Source organism: Muscardinus avellanarius (genome assembly GCF_963383645.1).
Source record: "Muscardinus avellanarius genome assembly, chromosome: 11".
Classification (NCBI taxonomy): Eukaryota; Metazoa; Chordata; class Mammalia; order Rodentia; family Gliridae; genus Muscardinus; species Muscardinus avellanarius.
Genome location: NC_137797.1, coordinates 3,933,316 through 3,959,092, shown reverse-complemented (window position 1 = coordinate 3,959,092; position 25,777 = coordinate 3,933,316). Strand labels below are relative to the sequence as shown.

Sequence of the window (25,777 nt, the reverse complement as noted above, 5' to 3'; positions counted from 1 at the left end):
AATGAAAATGGTGGAGTGTGTGTGTGTGTGTGTGCGTGCGTGTGTGTGTGTGTGTGTGTGTGGTCCTGGGGATGGAACCCAGGGGCATTCTACCTCCCAGCTACACTCCCGGCCCTATATTCTATTTTTAATCTTGAAACAGGGTCTCATAGAGTTGCAAAGGGCCTCACTAAGTAGCTGATCCTCCTGGATCCTCCTGTCTCAGCCTCCCAAATTCTGGGATTACAAACACACTTGGCTGGAAATGAGAGATTCTTAAACCTTAATTAACCCAGTACTTGGGAGGCTGAGATGGGAGAATATCAGGTTTGCGACCAGCCTCAGCGACTTGGGGAGGCCCTCAATGAAATAAAACAGGGCTGGGGCGTGTAGCTTGGATTCAGTCTCTAGTAACACACACACACACACACACACACACACACACACACACACACACACACTATCCCCCCATATATACACACACACTGGGGGTGTGGCTTGGATTCAGTCTCCAGTAACATACACACAGGCATGAACCCCACCCAAACTTAATTAAGTCTAAATTCCCAGGTGGGGGTATAAAAATAGTAGCTTAAAAACTTAAATTGACCTGTGGGCCCCCATCACGTCAAGGCCAAGTCGGGAGAGATGGGGGTGGAGCGGGAAGCCAGTGCTTAGCTACACCCGGGCCGCTCCGGAGCCTGCCGGCCCTGCACTCTGGCCTCTGGAGGCCAGCAGAGCCCGCGGCGCTGGGCGGGCGGCAGAGGGCCCCACCCCGGCACTCACGCGAGGCTGACGGTGAAGCGGAAGCGCTGGCGCAGGCCTCGGAAGGTCACGAAGGACTGGGGCGGGAAGCTCCGGGTGCTGACCTCGCAGTAGGGCCGCTGGTACTCGCCGGGGGGACACACGCAGTGGAAGCCGCCGATGAGCAGGTTCACGCAGGTGCCCCCGTTTTTGCACACGCCGTTGGCACAGCGGCCCGAGCGGGCATTCACTTGGCAGTGCTCCCCTGCAGAGTGGGCGAGAAACAGAGGTGAGAGGAGGCCGAGAGGGAGCCAGCTTCGTCCGGAGGGGAGGGACCCGGCTCAGGCTGTGAGGCCTGGCAGCTGGCACTCAGCCTCGGGAGCCCGCCACGCTGGCCTGGTCTACACAGGCTCCGCCTGGCTTGCAAAGCACAGCTTCCCTCTGCATCTTCACAGGGCAGAGACCAAGAAGGGCATGGTGGCACATGCCTTAACTCAGTGCATAGGAGGCTGAGAGACAGGAGGACGGCAGGTTCGAGGCCAGCCTCAGCAACTTAGTGAGGCCCTACACAACTTAGTGAGATCCTGTTTCCACATTAAAAGTAAAAAGGGTTTGGGGTGTCGCTCAGAAGTAGAACACCCCTGGGTTCAATCCCCAGTACCAAAAAGTAAGAAATAAAGAAGGAAGAAAAGAAGGGGTGAGAACATCCCCATCACGGGGTCCGCTCTTGTGGCCCCATTTAACCTTACTGACCTTTTTATAAAGTCTCCCCAGGGCCCCAGCCTGTGAATCTGGGTGTGACCGCATTTGTTCTATAGCCGACCCCGCACAAGACAACGGGGACAGAGAGGCGTGGATAGGACGGCACATTTCACTGTCAGTTTTTGTAAACAGAAAAGAAAGGAATCCAATTGAAACTGAGTACTGTGGTGGAGCCTGGACACCCTCCAGCATGGAGGCTCTGGAGGCCTGGTCGCTGAAGACTCTTCACTGAGCCCTGCACTCACTCTGACACCCTGTGACACCCCTCGGCCAGGAGCCACGTCGGGCAAAGCCGCTGTGTGTACCACAGCGGCCACACCAACAGCGGCTTGGGGGCAGGCATCGCTGACCTCCGCTCACCCAGCCCAGCATGCCCCTGTGTCCAGTTACGGCTCCCGCGAAGGCCCTGCACAGCCCAGCCAGCCCCTGCATCCAGGTGTGGCTCCTGGGAAGGCCCTGTACAGCCCAGCCTGCCCCTGCGTCCAGGTGTGGCTCCCAGGAAGGCCCTGCACAGCCCAGCCTGCCCCTGCGTCCAGGTGTGGCTCCCGGGAAGGCCCTGCACAGCCCAGCCTGCCCCTGCGTCCAGTTATGGCTCCCAGAAGGCCCTGCACAGCCCAGCCCGCCACTACGTCCAGGTGTGACTCCCGGGAAGGCCCTGCACAGCCCAGCCCGCCCCTGCGTCCAGGTGTGACTCCCAGAAGGCCCTGCACAGCCCAGCCTGCCCCTGGGTCCAGGTGTGACTCCCGGGAAGGCCTTGAACAGCCCAGCCCACCCCTGCGTCCAGGTGTGGCTCCCGGGAAGGCCCTGCACAGCCCAGCATGCCCCTGCGTCCAGTTATGGCTCCCAGGAAGGCCCTGCACAGCCCAGCCCACCCCTGGGTCCAGGTGTGACTCCCCAAAAGGCCCTGCACAGCCCGGCCTCCTCAGCTCTCCCAGCCAGGATCAGCCTGGAGCTGAGTCTCAACTAGGCTGCACCCCGGAGTGCTGTCCTGGGCGAGCCAAGGTCCATCTGCTCTGACCCCTCCGAAACCAAGCAGGTGTGCCTGGACGGCCTGCTGCTCAGTGTCACCATGGGGGGGTCACCGAACCAGACCCCACAGCGCAGGCACCAGGGCAGGACCAGGCTCAGGTCAAGGGGTGCTTCCCCCCCTCCCCTGCTCTGCAGGCAGGAGCCACCCCAGGAGAAATGGGCCAGCACTGCCCACCCCGCTCAGGGCTAAGGGAAGGGAAGAGACCCATGGACCAGCCCTAGACCCTCCTCTGGAGTTCTTTGACTTCTCCACCCACCGGCTCATTGCCAAGGCTCTGATCACCACAGCTGCCGGCCTGGCCACCCTGCAGGGGGTTCTGTGTGAACACGCTCACACACGTGTAACTCCCCCTGCAAACACTCCTAACTTCATACACCCATTCACAGCCTAACAGGCGTACACACTTACAGACACCCGCATCCACATGTAACCCCCGCACCCTCACACATGTGTGCATTCACACACTTCTGTGCATGCATACACCTGCTCACACCCAAGGTCTCACATGCACGTCCACACACCCACACGCTCACACCCTTGCTGACCCTCAGTCATACACATGCATCCTTGCACAAGCTACGCCACTTACACACGCAGACACACTCATGAATGCCCACCCCCTACACGCTCTCACACCTCCACGTGCACACTGCACGCTCCTGGCCTCCTCTCAGGAGCCTTTGTGAATTCCTGCAATTGATTTGATGTTTGTAGCTTAAGATAAACTCCCCCCCTTTACACACCGCAAGTGTTCTACCTAAAAACACGAGAGTGCTTGCTCTGCGGTGTTCTGGGGAAGCCTGCGGTAGCCAAGCACAGTGCTTTCTGGAAAAAAAGGCTACCCTGGGGGGAGAGCGGGATGAGGACAGAGGAAGGCCCGGCCGCCCTCCCACAGCTCCTCTGGCCAGGATCATGGGAGAGTCAAACTGGCCCAGGAACAGCAAGCCTGGCCCTGGCCTACCAGGCCCCGACGCCCTGTCCTGCCCGGGCCTTGCAATGTGGGTGCTGCGTCCCCCCTTGAGCACCGGGCTCCCCTCTGCAACCGCAGCCCAGGATCTCTAAGGATCCCACAGGAAGCAGGCGGCCAAGGGGGAGCCGTCCCTCCACGCTGCAGGACGGGCTGGGGCTCACGGCGGGCACTCCTGCTTACAGACCGGGCCCCCGAAGCGGGGACAACAGATGCTCCTTCTGGGGGCCAGGGAGAACGCTTCCTGCCCCTCCCAGCTTGGGGGGCCCAGTGCTCCCTGACCTGTGGCCATACCACGCCAGTCTCTGCTCCGTGCTAACATGGCCCCTTTCCTTGGAGTGCCAAGCCCCTCTCTCCTTTCTCTTACAAAGATACCGGACCTTGGATCTGGGGTCCATCTTAAGTCTGGATGATTTTATCTTGTGTCTGAACCTATCACAAGACCCTATTTCCAACCGAGGCCACATTTTAAGGTTCCCACAGACACCGATTTGGGGCTCTGACTTAATCCATCGTGACAGCCTTCTGAATTGTTCTAGGATTGCAGTGGTGACTGTGGACTCTGCAAACGCGGGGCCCATCCCAGGAGCGCGGCTTCCCGAGGGGTCTCCCAGGCTGCGGCTCCTCTGCCTGCGGGACGCATTCCTCCCGACTGTACTCCTCCCCTCCAGCCCACAGGAGCCGCAGCGCAGGGGCCCAGGCCAGCCTTCCACCTGCAGCTCCGACCTCCACAGCCCCTCTCCACTGGGCCCCAGCCGCCATCTACCATGAGTCCAGGGAGGCAGGCCTGGGGTCTGAGAGCCGCCCTGCCTCCCCACACCCCTTGCTCGCCCTTGACGCCCCCTACCATTTCCCTCACCCCACTGCACCTTCCTTTCTCCCCCACAGCATCCTGATCACCGACCCTGCATCTGCCCCACAGGACAGATGTGTGGAGCAGAAAGCTGGTCAGTCCCACTGGCTTAGAACCCCGCTGTTCCTGGGAGCCCCCACCCCACCCCAGCCTGGCCTCAAGAACAGGCCCAGACCCATCTGCAACATACCCGCCCGCCCTAGCCGACCTCACCACCTCCCTCTACCACGGCTGCCCAGATCCAGCCAGTGACCAAAGATGGCCCCATGGCACCCCCAGATGTCCAGTGTTATCCACAATGGAACCCAACAGCGTCCACCCTGAAGCTCTCTCTCCTGGTCTCTGTGTGTGCCTTCTGGGGCCCAAAGGCCACCCTGTGTCCTTCCCCATGCCTTTCCCGAGTGAAGCATGCACCTGTGGAAGCTTCGGGACCTCTTGAACAGGTCCTGCGTGCCAGGACACAGCACCCAGGGTCTCTCCTTTCTGGAAAGGACTCGTCCCAGATCCATGCGCCCCACTGCTCACGTGGCTGTTCAATTCTGTCCATCTCCCCAGGCCCTGTGGAGGAGCCCAGGTCCATAGCAAGCTCTGGGAAATGCTTGTGGGATGAAGTCATAAAATGCCTGGGCTTCCCCAGCTCTCAGGCAGTGATTAATGCTTGCCCTCAATCCATGAAGTCACAAAACCTAGATAACGCACGCACGTACTGGATTCAAACAGCAAGGAACCCACATTGATGTAATGAATTATATTGTTGTTATTTTGTGGTACTGAGCACTGAACCTGGGGGGGATATCTCTGAGCTACACTCCTAACCTTATTTCATTTTCTGTTTTGAAACAGAGTCTTATTAAGTTACTAAAGCTGTCCTCAAATCTGAGATCCTCTTGTCTCAGCTTCCCAAAGACTAGGATTATAGGTGTGTCCCACTGCTCCCAGTTATGAAAAATCAATTTTAAAGTTGAACATGGCCTTTTTATTTATTTATTTTTTGGTGGGTCTGAGGATGGAACCCAGGGGCATTCGACCTCCGAGCTATACCCCCTGCCCTATTTTTATTATTTAATTTGAGACAGGGTCTCACTAAGTTGCGGAGGGCCTCGCTAAGTAGCTGAGGGCTGGCTGCGAACAGTAATCCTCCAGTCTCAGCCTCCAGAATGCTGGGATTACAAGCGTGCCCCACCACGCCCGGCTAAACATGGCCATTTTACATAAGGCAGCATGACCTGTGAGCATCTGGGCTGCACGTGAACAGGTCAGCCTGGGGTGGGGCCCCATCTCAGGGTCCTGGTGCCTTCGTCCAGGCGGACTCCGGTCCCCAGGGGCAGGTCAGCCGCGATGCTCTGTGTAAGGACAGCCTCCCACGGCTGCTGCTCAGGCCGCCCCATGATCCACTAACACTTCTCCTTCAGTGTACCCTCTGAACAGCGGGGTGGGGTGGCGAGGGCCCCGCCAGCCCCGGGGGGCCCAATTCACAGCCTTTGCAAACACGCCCATACGGCCAACTTGGTAGTGGTGAGCGCAGAGCTGAGAAGGCCGCACCTGATGGTTTTCAATTCTGAAAATCATCTTATTTAGGAATATCATCTGAGTCAAACCGAGGAGCCCTGTTTTAAATGTTCTCACCCAACCCTTATTATAAAGGTTCTCGGGGCTGCAAGGTATCAAGATGTAGCCTCATCTTTCCTTCCCTAGGGTTTCCCATTCACAATAACCTTGGCACTGCTCCCCTGCCGTCTGGGCACTCCGCGTGGATTCAAATGCTGGCTGAGTCATTCTCAGCCTGGGAGCACGCCCCGCCTCCTTCCTACCTGCATCCCCAGGACAGCTGCCAGCTCCACCGCCCACGCCGAGGATAAGGTTCACGCGGGCAACCTGAGAGCTAACTCAATAATGAATGGGCACGCCACCCGGTCCTCTCACGGGGACACAGGCCTCGGCCTCTGGTCATGGCTGCAAATGCAAAGCCCCAAACAGAAATGTTGGGAAGGAAGGGTCTTGCAGGAAAACACTCGTAACGACAAAAGCCACAGCTCCCGGGACCACGCCCGCCCAGCCCCACAGCACCACCAACATCCCTGTCACCAGGCACCTGCTGCACACCAGGTTGGGAATGAGGGATGAGGGGACACTGGCACTGTCGGAACCACCAACCCCGGACCTAAGGGCTGCGGGGCCCCTAAAGAGGCCCAAGCCCACGGGGCCTAAGCAACTGGCTGGCCTGCAACAGGTAGGAGCTGGAAGGTGGGTGAGCACCCTGTGGGGACCGTGGGGGAGGAAGGAATGGCCTTAGCCTGTTTATGGAGGCACAGGCAGGGGCAGGGAGAGAGAGGCGGGGAGGGGGAGTCACATCACATCCAGAAGGAGGGAGGTGTGCTGTGAACCTGCAAGAACAGGCCTGGGAAATCACTCCTGGAGCGGCAGGCTAGGCCCAGCACAGAGTGGCCCAGTACAGATACCAGGGCAGCAAGGGGCCGGGACGCGCCCCAGGAGGGAAGGGAATGTAAACGTTTGCCAACCTAAGTTTTTAAGTAAATAAAAAGACAATTCCTTTCTCATCTGAGAAAGAGCTCAGGGCCTTGAACTAGAAAAACCAGAATTTCCAAAGGCAGCGAGAGAAAGACTTGGGCGTAAAAGAAACCTGGACGGCCAGGAGCTGAGGCAGAACTGAAGATCAACATGGAACGCAGAGGGAGGATGGAGGCAGCAGAGGAGCCAGAAGTCAGGTCGCTAAACACAAGCCTCAACCCAAGGGCAGCCTGGAGCCCACAGAGAGCACGGCCGCGGCCTGGAAGTCAGGACACGGCAAGGGACGGCCTGTCTGAACGAGGAGGACACAGCCAAGCACAGCTCGAGGCGGGTGCTCCGGGGAACACGCCATGAAAAGGGAGGTGTGCCCACCTCTGTCCATCCAGCCTTCCCCATGCCCACCATTCACTCCTTCATCAAACACCCAGCCCTCCTTCCATTCACTTACCCACCTACCATCCATCCATGTATCAGTCCAACCATCCTCCAGCCACCTGCCCAGACCATCCGTCTACCTACCCACCCACCCATTCACCCACCGTCCATCTCTCCACTCCCACCCACCATCTATCCTATCCATTGAATCCATCCAAATATCCATACAACCATCTCTCCTCTACCCATCCATCTACCCACCCATCCACCTGTCCATCCATCTACCCACCCACCAACCTGTCCATTTATCTACCCACCCACCCACCTGTCCATCCATCTACCCACCCACCCACCTGTCCATCCATCTACCCACCCACCCACCTGTTCATCCAACTATCTACCCACCCACCCACCTGTCCATCTATCTACTCACCCACCCACCTGTCCATCCATCTACTCACCCACCCACCTGTCCATCCAACTATCTACCCACCCACCCACCTGTCCATCCATCTACTCACCCACCCACCTGTCCATCCATCTACTCACCCACCCACCCACCTGTCCATCCATCTACTCACCCACCCACCCACCTGTCCATCCATCTACTCACCCACCCACCCACCTGTCCATCCATCTACCCACCCACCCACCTGTCCATCCATCTACTCACCCACCCACCCACCTGTCCATCCATCTACTCACCCACCCACCTGTCCATCCATCTACTCACCCACCCACCCACCTGTCCATCCATCTACCCACCCACCCACCTGTCCATCCATCTACCCACCCACCCACCTGTCCATCCATCTACTCACCCACCCACCTGTCCATCCATCTACCCACCCACCTGTCCATCCATCTACCCACCCACCTACCTGTCCATCCATCTACCCACCCACCCATATATCATCTACTCACAAATCTACTCATCTGTCCACCATCCATTCATCTACCCATCCTTCCATCTGCCTCTCACCTAACCATTCCTCCTTCCATCCACCCATCCCTCCATCCAACTACCCACCTAACCATTCAACTGTCCATCCAACCCTTTATCCATCTGCCTACCCACCTGACCATCCCTCCATCCATCCACTCACCCATCATTCAACCATACATCTAGCAAATGGCCCTGCGTGAGCACTGGCGTTACACGCATGAAAAAGGCAATCTGTACTTTTATGGAGTCCCTGACTAGGTAAAAATGTTAAATCTTCAGGAAAATTGAAACTATGTGTGAAGAAGTTGGGCAGAACACTAATGGGGGCGCTAAGAAGAAGTGTGGGTATTGAGGCAGGGGGAGGGGCCGGTCAGGCTCAGGCTCAGCCAGGGACACCCACCAGGGACCCACTGAGATCCCTGTAGGTGGGTGCAGATGCGGCTGCGTCCCAACCTGGGCTCTGCCCACCCCAGTGCACTCTAACCCAGCCAGAGAGAGCCGCCATCGCGCAGCAGGAGCACGCTCACGCACACCGACGCACACACATGGGTGACAGCTCTCACTGTGGGGCAGGCCAAGGTGGAGTCCCAGTCCACTCTCGTCCTGCTGCACTCCACGCCCGCGAGGCCCGCCCCACACAGGCCGCACAGCAAAGCCCCAGGCAGTGGCCTGGCCAAGGTCACAGAGAGCAGCCACGGTCCCCATGGCATGCAGCCCGGGACAGAAGCACGAACAACAGAGGCCCTCGCCACAGGCCCTTGGTGGAGCAGCAGACTGCAGGAGAGGATGTGCTGCTGCTGGCCCACTCTGCAAGGCAGGCTGACGCACAGACAGACGCACGGCCAGGAAGGGCCAGTGCTCAGGCCGCTGCCCTGTCCTCTGGCCATCACCAGGCTGCACCTTGAGCCAAGGAAATGCTGGGGCCACTCCACAGCGGAGCTCTATTCTGACTGGTCAGTGTGAGCCCCAGAAAAGCTCCCCACAAGGCAGGCCTCAACCAGTAGAGGAAGCCCAGAGAGGGTAATAACTTAGCTGGGTCACACCGCCTCCAGGATAGAGCGGCGGTGCACTCCCAAAGTGCACTGCGGGAAGTGAACTCACACGGCAGACCAAGGCATGGGCGCCCCTAACACCAAGCCTCTGGGGCGCTGCTACCAGGGACAGCGTCCTGAGCAAACTCTTGACCAGTGCCTCAGTTTCCCTGGCTGTAAATCCTGGCCTGGAGGCAGGGATTCCTGGCCTGCTTGCCTGGAGGCCAGGCGTGGAACCTAGGAGGCTGTGCTGGGCAGAGGGGCTCCTGCTGTTGAGGCCTGAGGCTGCTGCTAGCGCTCCTGCTCCCCTGCCCTCCGCAGGCTGCTGCCCCCTTACCCTGGCAAGCTTCCAGCTTTGTTTGGCTTGCTGGCCATGAGTCTCTCCCTGGACCCCGTCCCAGGCAGCCCAGGCCTCCCCACCTGGCAGCGTAATGAGGAAAGGCCTCCGGCAAGGGCCCCACACCTGGCCCGCACCCATGGAAGCCCCAAGCCCCGAGGCCAGGAGAGGCCAGCGGCTGCACTTGTCCTGGTTGGCCGCCTCGATGACTTCACCATCGCCTTTGAAGCCAATTCCCAGAAATCCAGACACACCCATATTTTAAAAATATAAATTAAAAAATGCATTCCAGTGGCAAAGAACCACGATTCCACCCACATGCTGTTTCTGACTCACAGAAGACACCTGCTCGGTTGGGGGGGGCTGCTGAACACCAGTGACGGGAGAGATTTTAACTCCCCTGGCACTCAACGCAGCGCCAAAGCTGACAGTTCTAGAACAAGGGCCCAGCTAACTCCAGCCTGGATTTCAATGGGGTCATCGCCCCCAGGAAAAGGCGCTGTCCCAACCTCCCTCGTGGGGTGGGGAGACCAGAAATGACCACTCTGTACTGAGCCCCAGGTGGCCCCAAAAGACAAGCCCACCTCCAGGTTCCTAGAGCCCGTGACGGAATCAGGTGCCCAAGATGAGAAAATCCTTTTTTATTTTTTTTTTTCAGTACTGGGGATTGAACCCAGGGGCATTCTGCCTCTGAGCTATACCCCCAACCTTTTTAAAATTTTGAAACAGGGTCTCATTAAGTTGCAGAGGACCTAAGTTGCTAAGGCTGGTCTCAAACCTGCAATCCTCCTGTCTCAGCCTCCCAAATACTAGTATTATAGGCACGTACCACCATGCACGCCTGGGGAGAAAGTCTTTATTACCCAGGTGGGCCCTGTGCAGCCACGTGGAACGTGGAGCTTTCTTAGGTTTAAATGAACGTTTTAAAAGAATCTTAAATGAGGGCTGTTGTTAAGGGTTCTACCAGAGAGACGATCAGTAGCACACTTCGTACAAAAAGCAGAATACCTGTGTACAGAGTGAGACCGACCGGCAGACAGACAGACAAGAGAGACAGGGAGAGAGCGACAGCTTCAGTGCACTGAGTCCCCAGGGTCTGCATGCGCAGGCAGGGCGGGGCCAGGCAGGCGGCAGCAGGTGGAAGCGCTGGGGCAGGAGGTGACATCGCAGTCTACGGATGGAATTTCCTGGTCACTGCCCAGGCTGGACCATGGCAGGAGGGGCAGGCCTGCTGCTGCTGAGCAGGAGAAGACCGGGGCAGGCACCAGCCAGGCAGCCTGGACGTTAGCAGTGAGTAAGCCCGACGTGCAACAGCAGCGGGTCCAGGCTTGGCAGGAATGCCCAGCAGCACCGCCATCACCCCCAAGAAAAGCAGCTTGGCACCCACGCTTCCAACTCCCTTCCCATGGTGGGCCGGCGGGAAAGACTGCTCCTTGGCACAGGGCCATGTGCAGAAAATGGAGCACAAACTACTAACCCATTGTTTAGAGTCAGGGCAGCAGCCAAACTGCCCCGCGTTAGCACAGCAAACGCTAGCAGAGAAGTCTCCCTCTCCCTGCCCAACAGCCAGCGGGCTGCAACAGAAACGGGGCTCTGGCTCAGGGCAGGACAGAGGGTGCTGTCAGCACCAGGGAAAGGATGCAGGAGGGGTGACCAGCAGCGGTGGGCTCTGGGGTGACCACTCAGACGCCTCTAGCCAGTCCTGATGGCCAGAACGCCACACCAGGGCCAGAAAAACAGCAAGAATAGCCAAGCCCGCCATGCGCAGAAGGAAGAGGCCTGCGCGCCCAGGCATCCCACCTGCAAGGGTTCACTGAGCACTGAGTGGGTGCCAGGGATGGGGAGGGGGCGTCCAAAGTCATGGTTGACAGATGGACCCCCAACACGCCCCCTTCCTCGTCCCTGAAGCCTGAGGAGGTGGGACCTCGCACTGCAGGAGGCACGTCTCCAAGAAGTGAAGCTGCCCTGGGTTCCTGGGTAGGCCAGGTTACCCGGGTTACCGAGCAGGCCAGAGCCAGCCCGAGGGTGCTGTGACAAGAGGAGGGAGAAGGTCAGGTCAGACACGTAAGGACGAAAGCAGAGGCTGCAGTGACGTGGGGAAGGGCCAGGAGCCCAGGATGCATGTGGCTCCAGAAGCCGGAAAAGAAAAGCCAGGCAGGACGGCGCACGTCTGTAATCCCAATCCCTGGGCAGCTAAAACAGGAAGGCTGCAGGCTCTCTGCCTGCACCAGCAATTTAGTGAACCCCTGTTTCAAAATTAAAACAGAAATAGGGCTGGGGGTGTATGTAGCCAGGAAGTAGAATGCTCCTGGGTTTGATAATTCCCATTAGAAAATAAAATAAAATAAAATAAGTGAAAAGAAATTCTCTAGAAGGAAGCAGCCCTACCGAGACATGTGCTCTCCAGAAGGGTAAATCCAGGAGGACAAATCTGTGCTGCTCAAGCCCTCACTGTTGGGATTCTATTGCAGCAGCTGGAAGCTTGAGGTGGGGAGACAGCACCTGCCAGGACCCGCCAGGCAGCTGCCTCTCCCGGGGCCCAGGGTAAAGACAGTGAGGGGTTCCCAGCGTGAGCTCAGGCCACCTCTGTGACCACAGTCACACCCTCTGCTGTAGACTCCTGGCGGGCTAGGTGGCCCCGGGGAACCCTCCCCTCTAGGTTTAGATCCTTCAGAGGAGAGAGCAGCTCGAGAACCTGCCTCCCAGCAGACACTCAACAAGCAAGCCGGCAAGAAGCCCCAAGAGCCCTAAGTGGGGTGATGGTAATCCCAGAGTGACACACGCAGTCCTCCTTCACACCTTGGACCTGGACCGTATTTGGAAATAGGTTACTGCAGGTGAGATCAAGTTAAGATGATGTCATAATGGACTCAGGAGGGGCCTGTTGTCCTTATGAGAAGAGAGGAATGTGGACAGAGGCAGGGAGAACGAACCAGGAAGACGCAGGCAGAGCCCGGATCACGCAGCCATACGCCAAGGACACCTGGAGCCCCCGGAAGCTCGGAGGCCCAGGGAGAGCCTCCCTGGGGGCCTGCACAGGACGTACCTTGCTGGTACTTTGATCCTAAATTTCTGGCTTCCAGATTGCAACACAAAAGGCTTCAGTTGTTTTAAGTAACCTAGCTGGTAGCACAGGTTGAATATCTCTTCTCCAAAATACTTGGGAACAGAGGTACTTAGGAGTTAGGGGTTTTTTTGGAATATTTTCACATACACAATGAGATATCCTTGGGGATGGGAGCCAAGCCTGACCATAAAATTCATTCACATTTCATGCATACCATTTACACACAGCCAAAAGGTAATCTTATACAGTATTTTTAATTCACTTGAATTTTGACCGAGAGGTCACGTGTAGAATTCCCCACTGTGATACCGACCCAAAGGCTTTGGATCTGGGATTTGGGAGGCTCAAACTGTATTTTGTAACGGCAGCCGCAGGAAGCCACAGGAGGATGTGGGCCAGCCTGACGCTCAATAACTGCATGGCTGTACCTGACACCCAGCCCAGGAAACTCATTCTGTTTAACCAAAGTCCCAGGTTTGGGAGAAATTTTTCATGGATGAGACTGGGAGTTCCTGGACAAATCTGTCTACACCGCAGTCCTGTGGTACATGACAGAGTGGAGTTAAAGTCACCCAGAAGAGCCACAGTACTCTAGAGAACCCAGATGTCACGACAAAGACTCTTTAGAAAGAGTCAAACAGAAAAGACCCGCAGGAAGAGAGAAAAACTTGAACCTCAAATATCTCAAATGTGCATTCTCCCAAGAAAGGATTCTGTGGCTGCCTTACCTGAGATGTTAATTACAGGCTGTGCAGTAATTTTCACTTTAAATGATAATTACCTCTTGAGGTTAAGGACCAGATTCAGCTTCACTCTGAGCGCTTTGCAGCGGGCTGAGGGTTACAGGCTGCAGTAAGCTCAGGCCTGGGCAGTCCGTGGTCAGTGGACATCACTCCACGGACGACAGCACAGCCCGGAACGCACGCGGCACTTTCAGTCCAACCTGAAGGGGCAGCGTTTTCAGCTTGGGGTCATTTCGTGTGTCAATGTATCACCTGGTATAGAAACACCAGGACCCTGATAAACCACCTCCAGACACAGCCAAGGGTTAGAAGGACGTCTATAATTACAACAGGATGGGAGAAAGGCTAGGATTTATTTTAAAACTTTTACCATGAGCAGACTGGTAGTTAGACATTTTTATCAACCATTTCTCTGGCCTTGAACCTACACAAAATGTCTGCTCTCTGGGAGGACTTCCAGGGGATCAGGGCCTTTAGAGGGAATAGTTGGGGGTCCTGCCATTGGGGGAGTTGTTCAAAACTCAAAGTCAGCACCACCCAGGACCCAGAGCACTGGTCTACACCAATTAGCTCCCCTCTGAGGAGCACCCAGCAGTGCTCAAAGCCCAGCTGATGCAGTGCCGATGCCTGCCCGGGGACAGCGGCCGGCTCTCTCAGAAGCCATGTGAACCCCAGTGGCAGGGATTTGCTGAAACACGCTCTGAATGCAGACAAGCGGATCCAGGGTCCTAAAATCAAGGGTCAAGTTCATTCTTGAGCTCCTAACAAAGACCGGGACCATGAGGACCTGGGGCACAAGGTCACCTTTACCCAGACTCAGGCAAAGGCCCAGGTCAGGCTGCCCTCTGGCCAAGCTGAGTTTGAGAGGCCCAGCCCCTCCCTGTGGTGACATCAAAGGCGGCACTCCGGACCACATCCATGGAGTGCAATCACCTGCACCCAGGTCCCCTCCGGTGGAGAAAGCGGTGGGAAGAGAAACTGCCATGGGCTGCTAAATGAGGGCCCGGCCTGGTCGCCGCACACCTGCAGTGCAGGGAAGGACCCAGGAGGCAGGCAGGGGTCCTTCTCCCAGCTTGAAGCCAAAAGCAACAGAGACGCCCCTGTCCCTGACCACAGCGCAAGGTGAATGGCGGATCCAAGGCCCTGCCCCGGCACGCACAGGGAACAGGACTGTTCTCCGCAACCCCCCCACACACACACTCCTGTGGACACAGACCCTGGGGGCGCTGGCTGTGTGGCAGCCAAGGGAGGTGACTGCCCTCGAGTGCTGCAGCCCACAGGTGGGTGACTGGACTTTTTTTCCCCCTAGTATTCTAGAGACTGGGCCCCGGGGCATTTTTTACTATTATTTTTCATTTTCACAAAGGGTCATGCTAAGTCATCGAGGGTCTCACAACGTTGCTGAGGCTGGCCTTGAACCTGTGGGCCCCTTCTATCTCAGTTTCCTAAACCCTGGCTTTCTAGGTGTACACCACTGCACCAGCTGCATCTAGACTTTGAACCAGAGCGCCAGCCATCCTGGGTAGGCTTGTACCCGGCCCAGAGGGGACCCAGTGCCCATTTTTAGCAGCACTTAGTAAGGGTTCACAGGGCAGGAAAGACAGAAGGAAACCCAGTAGATGACAGTGATCCTCGTGCAGTGGACAGAAGAAACAGCAGGGCAGACAAAATCACTAGGACTTTGGGGACAGATTAAACATGGGGGTCAGCACAACGGGGCAAAAAGACCCAGGATCGGAGCTGGGAGCATATGCTGGAGACGCCCACTGTACACCCAGATGAGGACGCAGAAGAGGCAGACACGGGAGGCCGGAGCTGGGGAGGTCAGTCTCCCCGGGGCAGCTAGCACGAGATACCTGATCCTGTCCCAGTTATTTGCCCTGGTGTTGGAACAGCTGTCACTGCACAGTCCCCACCACTGGGGTTGTCACAGACACGTGGAGAGGCTGAAGTGCAGCCAGGGTGCCAGGTGCCCTCGGCTACCATCAGTCTTACCAGTAAGGGGCGAGCAATCACACTTGTGTGGAGGGGGAAGGATGGACCCAGAAGGAGAAGTAGGATCCAAACCAGGTCCTGAGGCTGGCTCCCGGGGCCAATCAGACGCGTTCCTACTAAACTCCTGGGCGGTGTTTAAGAGTAAGCGAAGCCCTGCCCCCACCCTCCCAGCACAAGCCATCCGCGCTAACTGCCCATCACACTCCACCTCTGAGCACTGGTGGCCAGCAGCAAAGGTGCTTTTACAAAACACAAATAAATGAAGAAAGAAAAAATAGCAAGTAAACAGGTAAACCCAGACACTCGCTTCAGAGAGCTCAGGGGCTGGCGCGCTCACACGCAGAAGCCAGGGCAGCGGCATGGGCAGCGGGCCCGGCGCAGGGGCTCTCTGGGCCGATGCTGCGGGCAGCGCCCTGTGCTGTGTAGGCTGCCAAGCTGCGTCCCCAGCCTCCACCTGCTGGCACCTCCCCGGGCTCTGACATCGAAACGGCTTCATTGACGGCCAATGACTTCATTGACGGCCAATGGCGCTGTCTGATGTCCCCAGGGGCAAGGTCACCCCAGCCAAGAGCTTTGGGGCAGAATGCTCTCATGACCAGTTCCTCAGTTTCTCCTCTTAGAGAAGGGGGCCATGGAGCACACATGAGAATTGCATGAGAAAATACATATAGAATCATCTAGAATGGTAACCAGCATGACACGTTCAATAAACTCTAGTCGTTGTTGCCCCCAGGGACACGGGCAGGGAGACAGACTCCCACACCAAGGAAAGCAGGATAAGCAAGGCGCACGGGAGGCTTCAAGGGGGCGCGGGGATTGCATCCGAGGAGGTGGAAAAACCTTCTAGAACCTTCCTATGCAGAGGATAGGTGAGGCAGAGAGGGGCACATGATGGACAAGTGGACAGGAGGGAGTGTCTGTCTGTCTTTCTTTTTTTCTTTCTTTAATCTTCCTTTCTTTCCCAGGCTTAAAGAACCTACCTTCCTTCCTTCCTTCCTTCCTAGCTGTACTGGGAACTGAACCCAGGGGCATTTACCTCTGAGCTACAACCCCAGTCCTATTTTATCTGGTTTTTTTTTTTTTTTTTTTTTTTGGTGGTACTGGGGTTCTTGGAAGTCCTTATACCTTCGGGTTATACTCCCAGACCTATTTTATTTTTGGAAGCATGGTCTCTTAAGCCAGCGCGGCTGGCTTCGAACCTGCGCGATCCTCCTGCCTCCGCCTCCCAAGCTCGGGGATTACATGCGTGCACCACCACGCCTGGCATATCTGTTATTATTTTAAACAGGGTCTTGCTAGGTTCAGGGCCTCTCTAAATTGCTGAGGCTGACCTTGAACTTGTAATCATTCTGTCTCAGCCTCCTAAGTGTCAGATTACAGGCGTGTGCTACCCTGCCAGATCCTACAAACTTCCCTTTCAGGAAGGCCACTTCTGAGAGCAGAAAGAACTTTGAATGGGGCCGGGTGTGGTGACACACACTTATAATCCCAGCATTCAGGAGGCTGAGATAGGAGGACTGTAGTTCATGGACAGCCTCAGCTACTTAGCAAGGCTCACTGAACTCAGTGAGACCCAGTTTCAAGAATAAAAAGACTAAAAAAAAAAAAAAAAAAATAGGCTGGGATGTACCTCAGAGGTAGAATGCCCCTGGGTTCCATCTCCAGTACCACAAAAAACAACAAGAAAACAAAAAAAACTCTGAATGGGGACCAAGCTCCTTAAAGAATTTAACAAAAACCCAAACTAGTGTTTATAAAAACAAAAGACTGCCGGTGTAATCACCACCGCGCTTTGGAGGCGGAGACAGGAGGACCGCGCAGGTTCGAGACCCTGTTTCCAAATAAAAATATAAAAAATAGGTCTGGGAGTGTAGCCCGGAAGTAGAAGGGTTTCCAGGTACTCCAGTACCACCCAAAAAAAAAAAAAAAAAAAAAAGACGACTGAGGCTGAGAAGAGAGAAACAAGCCCTCGTTTGCACTCGTTGTTCTGGAACACCGGCGGGAGATGTGGGGAGACTTCACTATACATCTAAAAGGCCCTCACCTTTGGTTCTGGTCCTTGTTCCTTTCAAGAGTGGGACAGTTGCTAACTCCAGCCACCATCCCAGCACACCAGAGTTTGATCTGCAGGGATACACCGTGAAGGGGCCAGCAGCCCTCTTACCCCTGCAAGGACCAGGGCTCCCATGTGCCCTGGGGCAGGGGACGTCCCTAAGGCCGAGATGGATTCCAAAGTGCAGAAAGACTGTCAGGTGCATTTTCTCCAGTATCAAATTCAGGGAGCTTTTCCGCAAATGAATTACAGCCTTCCCCTCTGTGGCTCCTGGGGTCTCCTGTCCTGCAACACAGGAAGCCAGAGGTTTCCAGCGCCCCTGGGCCGATTCCAGCCCCACAGCCGCGAGGCCTGGGGCTCGGCTTACCAGCAAGCAGGTAATGAAAGGCAGGGCTGACAGAATGGCTTTCATCATGAATACTAGAGAGCAATTACCTCTGCGCAGAAAACCCAGCCGTCAAAGGAGGAGTGGGAGCAAGGGAGGAAGAGGACCAGGCAGAATCATCAGGCTTAATTAGTCTTATCTCAGGGGAAATACGGATGAAGTTTTCAGGACCCAAAGAGCTCCTGCCCATCGCTGCGTCTCGGTGGGTCTTATTGGCGATGACAGACTTGGCTGTTTCTTGGTCATTATTCTTCTAAAAAATGACTCTCAGGATGAAAAGGAAACCTGAGAATTTCTGAAGCCAACTGACTCCCCCCAGTGGGCCAGCCTGCCTCTGGAGAGATCTGGGGGTCCACGGGTCCCTCGTGGCCTCGGCTCAACCGCCCTGTTGCAGCCCCGAGCTCTCTATATCCTGCCTGTCTCCAACAGGCCATCCCAGGAGGCCTGGTCTCAACCCCGAGTTCTGTGCCCTCCTGCGGAAGGGGGGTGCTGGCCGGGTCACCTCAACCAACGAGAGCCGTGTGCATATTTAACCTGGGCCACCCCCCATGGGCCAGCCAGGTCTGACTGCACACTGGCATACAGCAAGCGCTCAGTAGGTGTGTGGTACCAATGACCACATACCAGCCGATTCCCGGAGGCCCCAGTGCTGTCCCCAGCAGTTGGTGAAGCACCCCATCTGGGCCATGAGGCAGGAGGGGTGGGCGATCGGAGCGTGGCTGGTACAGCCCACCTGGCACTTCCCATACGGCAGAGATGCCAGAGCAAAACCACAAGTGGGAAAGGACAGAGGGGTGCCGCTGCCCGAGCCCCCCAGTCCAGAGCAGGGAGAGGAGCCCCGTGGCTCAGGGGTGGCTGCCAGGGGAGGGGTCTCCTGAACCTTTGCCTTCTTTCCTGCTCTTTGGAGAGCTGGAAATTGAGGATCATCACTCGGCACGACAGGAGAAGAGGGTCTGGGTCCTGCTGGCTGCCAGCCACGGCCGGGCTGGGGTGCTCAGAACACAGGAAGAGCAATCCGAGCCCCCGCTCCCGCCCCACACTGCAGATAATAACCAACCTGGGAACAGACAAAGTCGGCTCAGCCCGTCTCGCCAGGCTGCCGGCGGTCCACGGCGGCCTCCCTCCTCTCCTGACACACAGAACCTCGGGCAGGTATCCTTGCTCTGTGCTTCCGACTCTGGTTTACTCTCTTCCTGCTCCATGAGCACCTGCTAATCCCTCCAGCTCTTCTCCTAAGCTCCATGCACCTGAACTATGTGCTGGATAAAACTCCCTCTCTAGCAGGGAGCAATTTCTCAGGTGTTTATACCAAACTGGTGAATCATGGGCACAGCCGATAGGAGCTCAAAGCTGTCTGGTATAAATCAATTAGGCTCTGTCCCGCCTAATCCCCAGGGAGCGCTCCCAAAAGACAGACTACCCACCAACAGGAACACCGCAAACTCATTTTTCAAATGGGTCGTGGTTTTATGGAATGGGCGATCAAAGACCAGGGCAAGATTTGTAGCCCAGAAGTGGAGAGCATGCTTTTGTACCGCTCTCGGGCTGGCTCTTCATGTTTAAAAAGAGCCGTTGGCAGTATTCAAAATAATTTATCTTTGTGATTAGTCAGGACGTGTTGGAGTAAGCGTATCTTCAGAGGCGGGAAAGTGAGTCATTTTCCAGAGTGACACACGGCATGAAAGCAACGGGCTTCATCTCTCGGAACAGAAATGATTAATGGCGCAGGACTTCTACCCCGTCCCAGTTCGCCCTAGCCAACTCAGCTCGCCTTTCTTTTTCTTTTTCTTTTTTTGGCACTGGACACTGAACCCGGGATCGTTCTATCTCCAAGCTACATCTCCAGCCCTATTTTATTTTGAAACACAGTCTTGCTGAGTTGCTGAAGCTGGCTTCAAACCTGCAATTCTCCTGTCTCAGTCTCCTAAGTACTGGGATCACAGGCATGCATCACTGCCCCTATATTACAGTGCTTGTGTTTTAAAACCACTTAGAAGCAGCGCTGAGAAGCCCTCAGTTATCTTAGGCGGGTCTGCGGCCTCTCCTCCCATTCTCCTTGAAGTGGTGACTTGAGTCTCACAGGGTAGGTGAATGAGACCGCAGAGCCTGGCAGGAAGTGGCCATCCCCTGTGCCCAGCAGCTGAGCCACGTGTCACTTCTGAGACCATCTCAAGGTGCACGGAGCCAACACCTGGGCCCAGCACCCACCCTTATGTATTTATTTTGGAGGAGAGATGGGTACTGGAAATTGAACTCAGGAGTGTTCTATTTCTGAGCCACACCTCCAGAACAATTTTTTTTTTTTAATTTGGAATCTCACAAAGTTGCTGGGAGCCTCATTAAGTTGCTGTCCTCGAACCTGCGATCCTTCCATCACGGCCTCCCAAGTACAGCTGTACACCACCACGCCCAGCTAGCATCTATCCTTGGACCACATCCCCCAAGAGGGGAGGAAGCGGACAGAAGAAGTCACAGAAACCCCCTTCCCAGCTCCGCAGCTGGAGACAGTGTTCCAAGGGAAGACGGGCCCCACGAGCCCCACACCTACCGGTGAAGTCTTCAAAGCACTCGCAGGTGTAGCCGCCCTCGCGGCTCCGGCAGCGGCCGTTGGCGCCACAGGGGCTGGAGTAGCAGAGGTCGATCTCCGTCTCACAGTAGTCGCCGGTGAAGCCGGGCGGGCAGCGGCAGCGCAGGCCGTTGACCGGGTGGATGGGCCGGAAGAGCACGGTGCTGGAGCTGACAAAGGGCGCGGAGCTGTCGAAGCGCAGCACCGACACGCACTTCATGTAGTTCTCGCAGGGCTCCCGCAGGCAGATGTTGTCGTCGAACGGCAGCACGCGCTGGGCGGAGATGGTGGCCAGCAGCGTCCGGTTGAGGTAGATCTGCTCCTGCAGGTCCTCCGAGGGGAAGAACCGGCCGCGACCGCCGCCGGGCAATAGCGCCGAGAAGGTAACGTTGAGGATATTGGAGCTGACGTCCGTGTCATTCTGGATGTTGAAGACGAAGACGTCGTCCTTGGTGGTGGACAGCACCGTGGCCACCCCCTCCACGAAGAGGGCCAGCAGCGGGGACAGGAACTTCTCCTGGGACATGTTCTCCAGGCGCACGGTGATGCTGTTGGTCAGCATGTCTTCCGTGATGATGGTGACCCGCAGGGTACACAGGGCCGTGACACTGTGGATGCCATCTGTGGGCAGGAGGAGAGACGGGGTCACTTGATGCCTATGGGAGTCGGGTCCTGCTGGCCCCACCTTGGCAGTGGCCTGGATGCACTCAGCAAAGCAGAAGCCACTGGGCAGCCCCGCTCCCCATTCCCTCCCCTGACCTCCTACTTCCCAGCCACTGCTGCCCACGCCTCCTAAGCCTAGCCCCTGCACGTCCTCTCCTGCTCAGAAGCCATCAGTGCCCCCAGCCCACAGAGCCGGGCATGCAGGACCACCAGGTTCAGCTCCTGGCCACCCAGCCTCCCTGGGGTTTCGGCACCTCACTTCAGCCACAAGAGCAGAGTTCTGCTCTGTTCCACCCAGGCACCAGGACACTCACCCCACCCCAATCTCCCCTCTGCCCAGCACATCTTCCCATATCGTCCCCAGCCCAGCCTAAACCCCAAAATGTCCAGCAGGCCTCACAGTGCTGCCAGGGGAACGGACCCCCAGGGGTGACGTGCTGATGGCTGGACTTCCCTCGGCCGTAAGCTATTCACCTAGCAATGTGTGATTCACGCTACTGTAAAAAGGTACCCGAGATGACACTGTAGCGTGGCCAGCTCAAGTAAACAAGTCATAGGGAGAAGTTCTCAGGGTTCTGGATATTTTTTGGGGGGGAGGTGTTGAACCCAGGGCATTCTACCCCAAGCCCTATTTATTATTATTATTATTATTATTATTATTATTTATTATATTTTTAAACAAGGTCTCACTAATTTGCTGAAAGTCTTCCTAGATTGCTGAGGCTGCCCTTGAACATGCCATCCTCCTATCTCAACCTCCCAAGTACTGGGATTATAGGCATGTGCCATGGTGCCCACAGGTTCTCAAGATTCTGAGATCAAAAAAGAAGATTCTGGCTTAAAGTGGAGCATAATACTGGTTTCAAGCCCAGGAGCAGAGGAGAGAGATGTGCAAGGAACTAGCTGTAGGGGTCCCTGGGAAGGCCATGCTGACTGGTCACTCCTGGACACAGGGCAGCAGAAGGGAGCACTGCCCAGTTAGCCTGCACCTGCCTCCCAGGCCCTGGCTCAGACCTGAGAAAAACCTGCAATGTTTGCGTCCTTCTGGGCACAGCCTGCATCCTGAAGACCCGGGAATTTTCCTCTACCTTATCCCAACCCCACAGGGTGCCCTGCCTGTGGCTCTGACCTCAGAGCCTCCACCCCAATTTTCAAGCAGGCAAAGACCCTCTCTGGTCCCCCTTGGAGCCTCTGACCCTGGCAGAAGCCAGCCAGGGAACTGGAGAGGGACAGAGCCCCTCCCTCTTGTTTCTGGGACCTGTGAGAAAGTCCTGGAATCATGAAGAAGATGATGTCAAATGACAAGACCCAGAGGCCTTCTTGCGACTCTTCCCCTAGCACATCCCACCAAGGCACGGCAGCACATGCACAAGGAGCCCTGGAAGCAGCAAGAGTGATGGGTGGAAGCCTGAGACTGCGCTTCCGGGCACCTGGGGCTACAGCCATTCCTAGAAGGGACCTCATGTCAATAGCCTATAACACCATGAAGGAATTTCGCACTGCTCTACAGTCACAACTGCACCAGGTACTTTGATGATCACAGCAAACCTAAGATTCCACAACAAGCAATATAATGACCCCCTTCTATTTTCTTGGTACTGGGGATTGACCCCAGGGGCATTCTACCTATGAGCTACACCTTAACCCTTTTTATTTTTATTTGTAAACAGGGTCTCACTAAGTTGCTGAGGCTGGCCTTGAACCTGTGATCCTCTTGTCTTGGGCTTGCCAAGTACAGGTGTGCACCACCATACCCAGCTCATCATTCTCACATATTACAGGTGGGAAAAACTGAGATGCAGAGAAGAAATATTGCACATCCAAAGACACACCCTCTTTTGGGGGAAGCCCAGCTTTTACCTCAATAACCACACAGGTCATGTGGACAGTCCCAAGCCACAATGAGCATGACCCTCACAGTTCCATTTAGTCCTTGAGGGAAAAGTATGCAAGGCTAAATGTAGAAAATGAAAGTGATGTGTGTGCAGCCACAGGGCAGGAGGGCACCTCTACCCAGCACAAGCCCCAGACGGGCAAGGCTACAAGACTCTCAGCCCTGTCTACAACCTCCAAGCGCTCCAGGGAGGGGAGCCCACAGCCTGGAGGACACCCACAGCTCAGAATGCAGGGCTGGTGGCCACAGTGAGGAACAAGGACACGTGAGCGTAGAAGGAAGTCATGGGGCAGGAAGGACAGTGTGTGAAGACCTCACGAGCGTCTGCTCCTCCGCTCCCGGCCTGTGGCCAACTCCCCATCCATCCAGAGGTGGCGTCCATCTCAGCCCCAGTCAGCTTCATCTTACAGAACGTGGCACAAGAGATTTCTGGGCTCCCAGTCCAAGCAGCAAGAGGGATGGGAGGTTCTCCCTCCTTGCTGTGGTGCTCAAAGGCCACACTGGGAAGGCCATGCTGGGAGGCGGGGCTGGGGAGGCCATGATGAGGCCATGCTGGGGAGAACAGGAGCTCTGGTCCAGAGCCCCAGCCCACAGAGGCCCAGACGCAGGCCATCCAGGGTCCTGCAACTGCAGCCACCCCAGAGGAGGGCCCACACCTCACAAAGCAGAAGTAAGACACCCACGGGCGTGACCCACGCTGTGGGCAGGTAACACGGTGAGTCTCTGAAGCCCCTGCATTCTGGCTTTTTATTTTTTTGCAGCCCCAGATAATCAAGCAGAGATAAACATTTGACCTAAGAGAACCATCGGCACAAAAACTTATATTAGGACATTGAATTCCACTCTCCATCATCTGAAACATCAGCAGAGGCTGGAGGTCTCTAGACAATGCTTAGGACCAGAAGTATTTTGATTTTCAGATGTTTTGGGGTTTGGAAATATTTATATGTATCTAATGAGATATCTTGAGAATGGGCCCAAGGCTAAATATGAGATTAATTCATGTGTCATAGCCAAGATTTTTAGTATATCTGTGTGTTGCTATGACTCCTCACATAAGCTCAGGGGCAGGATTTTCAACTCGTAGCACCATGCTGATACTCAAAAGTTTCAGATTTGGGAGTATTTTGGATTTCAGATTAGGAATGTTCAGCTTGTAGGTCACGAGGGACTAAACCGTGCCCCCCAAACTTCAGATGCTGAAGTCCTAACCCCAGTGTGGTGGATTTATTTTATTTTTATTTTTTTTTATTTTTGGTGGTACTGGGAGTGGAACCCAGCAGCTTTTCTACCTCCTGGAAACAGGGTCTCACTAAGTTGCTGAGAGCCGCACTAAGTAGCTGAGGCTGTGCGATCCTCCTGTCTCAGCCTCCCAAGCGCTGGGATTACAAGCGTGCGCCACCACACCCGGCCCAGTGTGGTGGATTTAGAAACAAGAGGTGAGATGGGATTGGGAGAGGGGGATTTGCATCCTTAAGAGAAGAGACCTCAGAGAGAATGGTCTCCCCCTCTCCCAAGGAGGACACAGCGAGAGTCCAAAGCCCACTCAGCAGAACCTGGCTGTGCCGGCATCTAGCCTCATCCTTGGTCCAGCCTTCCAGCCCCCAGAGCTGTGAGAACAGGAATACCCCGCAGACACAGTCCATGGTTCTTATGGTGGCCCTGGATGGTCAATATACACTAATGCAATTTATTGATCTACTTATTTATACTGGGGATTGAACTCAGGGGCATTCTGCCTCCAAGCTATACACCCAGTCAAATTCTACTCTATTCTATTCTTTTGAAACAAGGTCTCATTAGGTTGCTGAGTCTCACCATTTGCTGAAGTAATCCTTGATCTTTTATTATTATTATTATTATTATTATTATTATTATTACAGTACCGGGGATGGAACGCAGGCACATTCTACCTCTGAGCTACACCTCCAGCCCTATTTCTTATTCTTTATTTTGAAACAGGTCTCAATGAATTGTGAAGGGCCTCACTAAGTAGCTGAGGCTGTCCTTGAACAGTAATCCTCCAGTCTTAGCCTCCTGAATCCTGGGATTACAAGCGTTTGCCACCACGCCTGACTATAATCCTCGATCTTGCGATCCACCTATCTCAGCCTCTCAATTACTGGGAGTATAGGCATGCACCACTATGCTCAGCTTAATTTATTGTTATTATTTTTTCTTTTGTTGTACAGGGAATTGAACCCAGAGGCATTCTACCTGTCTGAGCTACATTCAAAGGACTATTTTATTTATTTATTTATTTGTTTGTTTGTTTGTTTGTTTGTTTATTTTTGCAGTACTGGGGATGGACTCCAGGGATATTATAACTCTGAGCTACACCCCGAGCCCTATTTTTTTTCTTTGAAACAGGGTCTCTCTGAGTTGCAAAGGGCCCAAGTAGCCGAGGCTGGCCTCAACCACGATTCTCCTGCTTCAACCTCCCAAATGCTGGATTACAAACATGCGCCACCACGCCCAGCTCATTTTTTATTTCAAAACAGGGTCTCTCACTAAATTGCTGGGGCTGGGGAATTACAACAAAACTGGGATCCCGGGATTACAGACAAGCGCCACCACGCCTGGCTTCATTAATGCAATTTAAGTAAGTTTGCATGGTAAGCCACATGGTAAACAACCTTAAAATAAGTTAACATGTTTGCCTTATGCAATGCTCATAAATTAATTTTATATGCCATATTCCTCCGTTTACATGTTCTTTTGCCAAACATAAATTTTAAAACTTGATTACCCTAAGTTTAAGCAATTGTCCTTCTGGAAGCCTAAACACACATACACTAAGAGTGTGGAAATTACCCAAACACCCATCACCTCGGAAATGGTTTAGCAAATAACAGTCG

The 25,777-nt window shown here is 55.1% G+C and overlaps 1 protein-coding gene across 1 annotated transcript in view; it reads right to left on the bottom strand.

Moving 5' to 3' along the window:
- The window catches only part of CELSR1 (cadherin EGF LAG seven-pass G-type receptor 1), a gene marked incomplete at both ends in the record, with an annotated part of 153,691 nt that overhangs the window by 66,969 nt on the left and 60,945 nt on the right, over positions 1-25,777 (bottom strand). The window contains 2 exons of the mRNA XM_080704752.1: positions 766-988; positions 20,345-20,983. Coding sequence (XP_080560878.1) covers positions 766-988; positions 20,345-20,983 — 862 coding nt within the window. The remainder of the gene's footprint in view (positions 1-765; positions 989-20,344; positions 20,984-25,777) is intronic.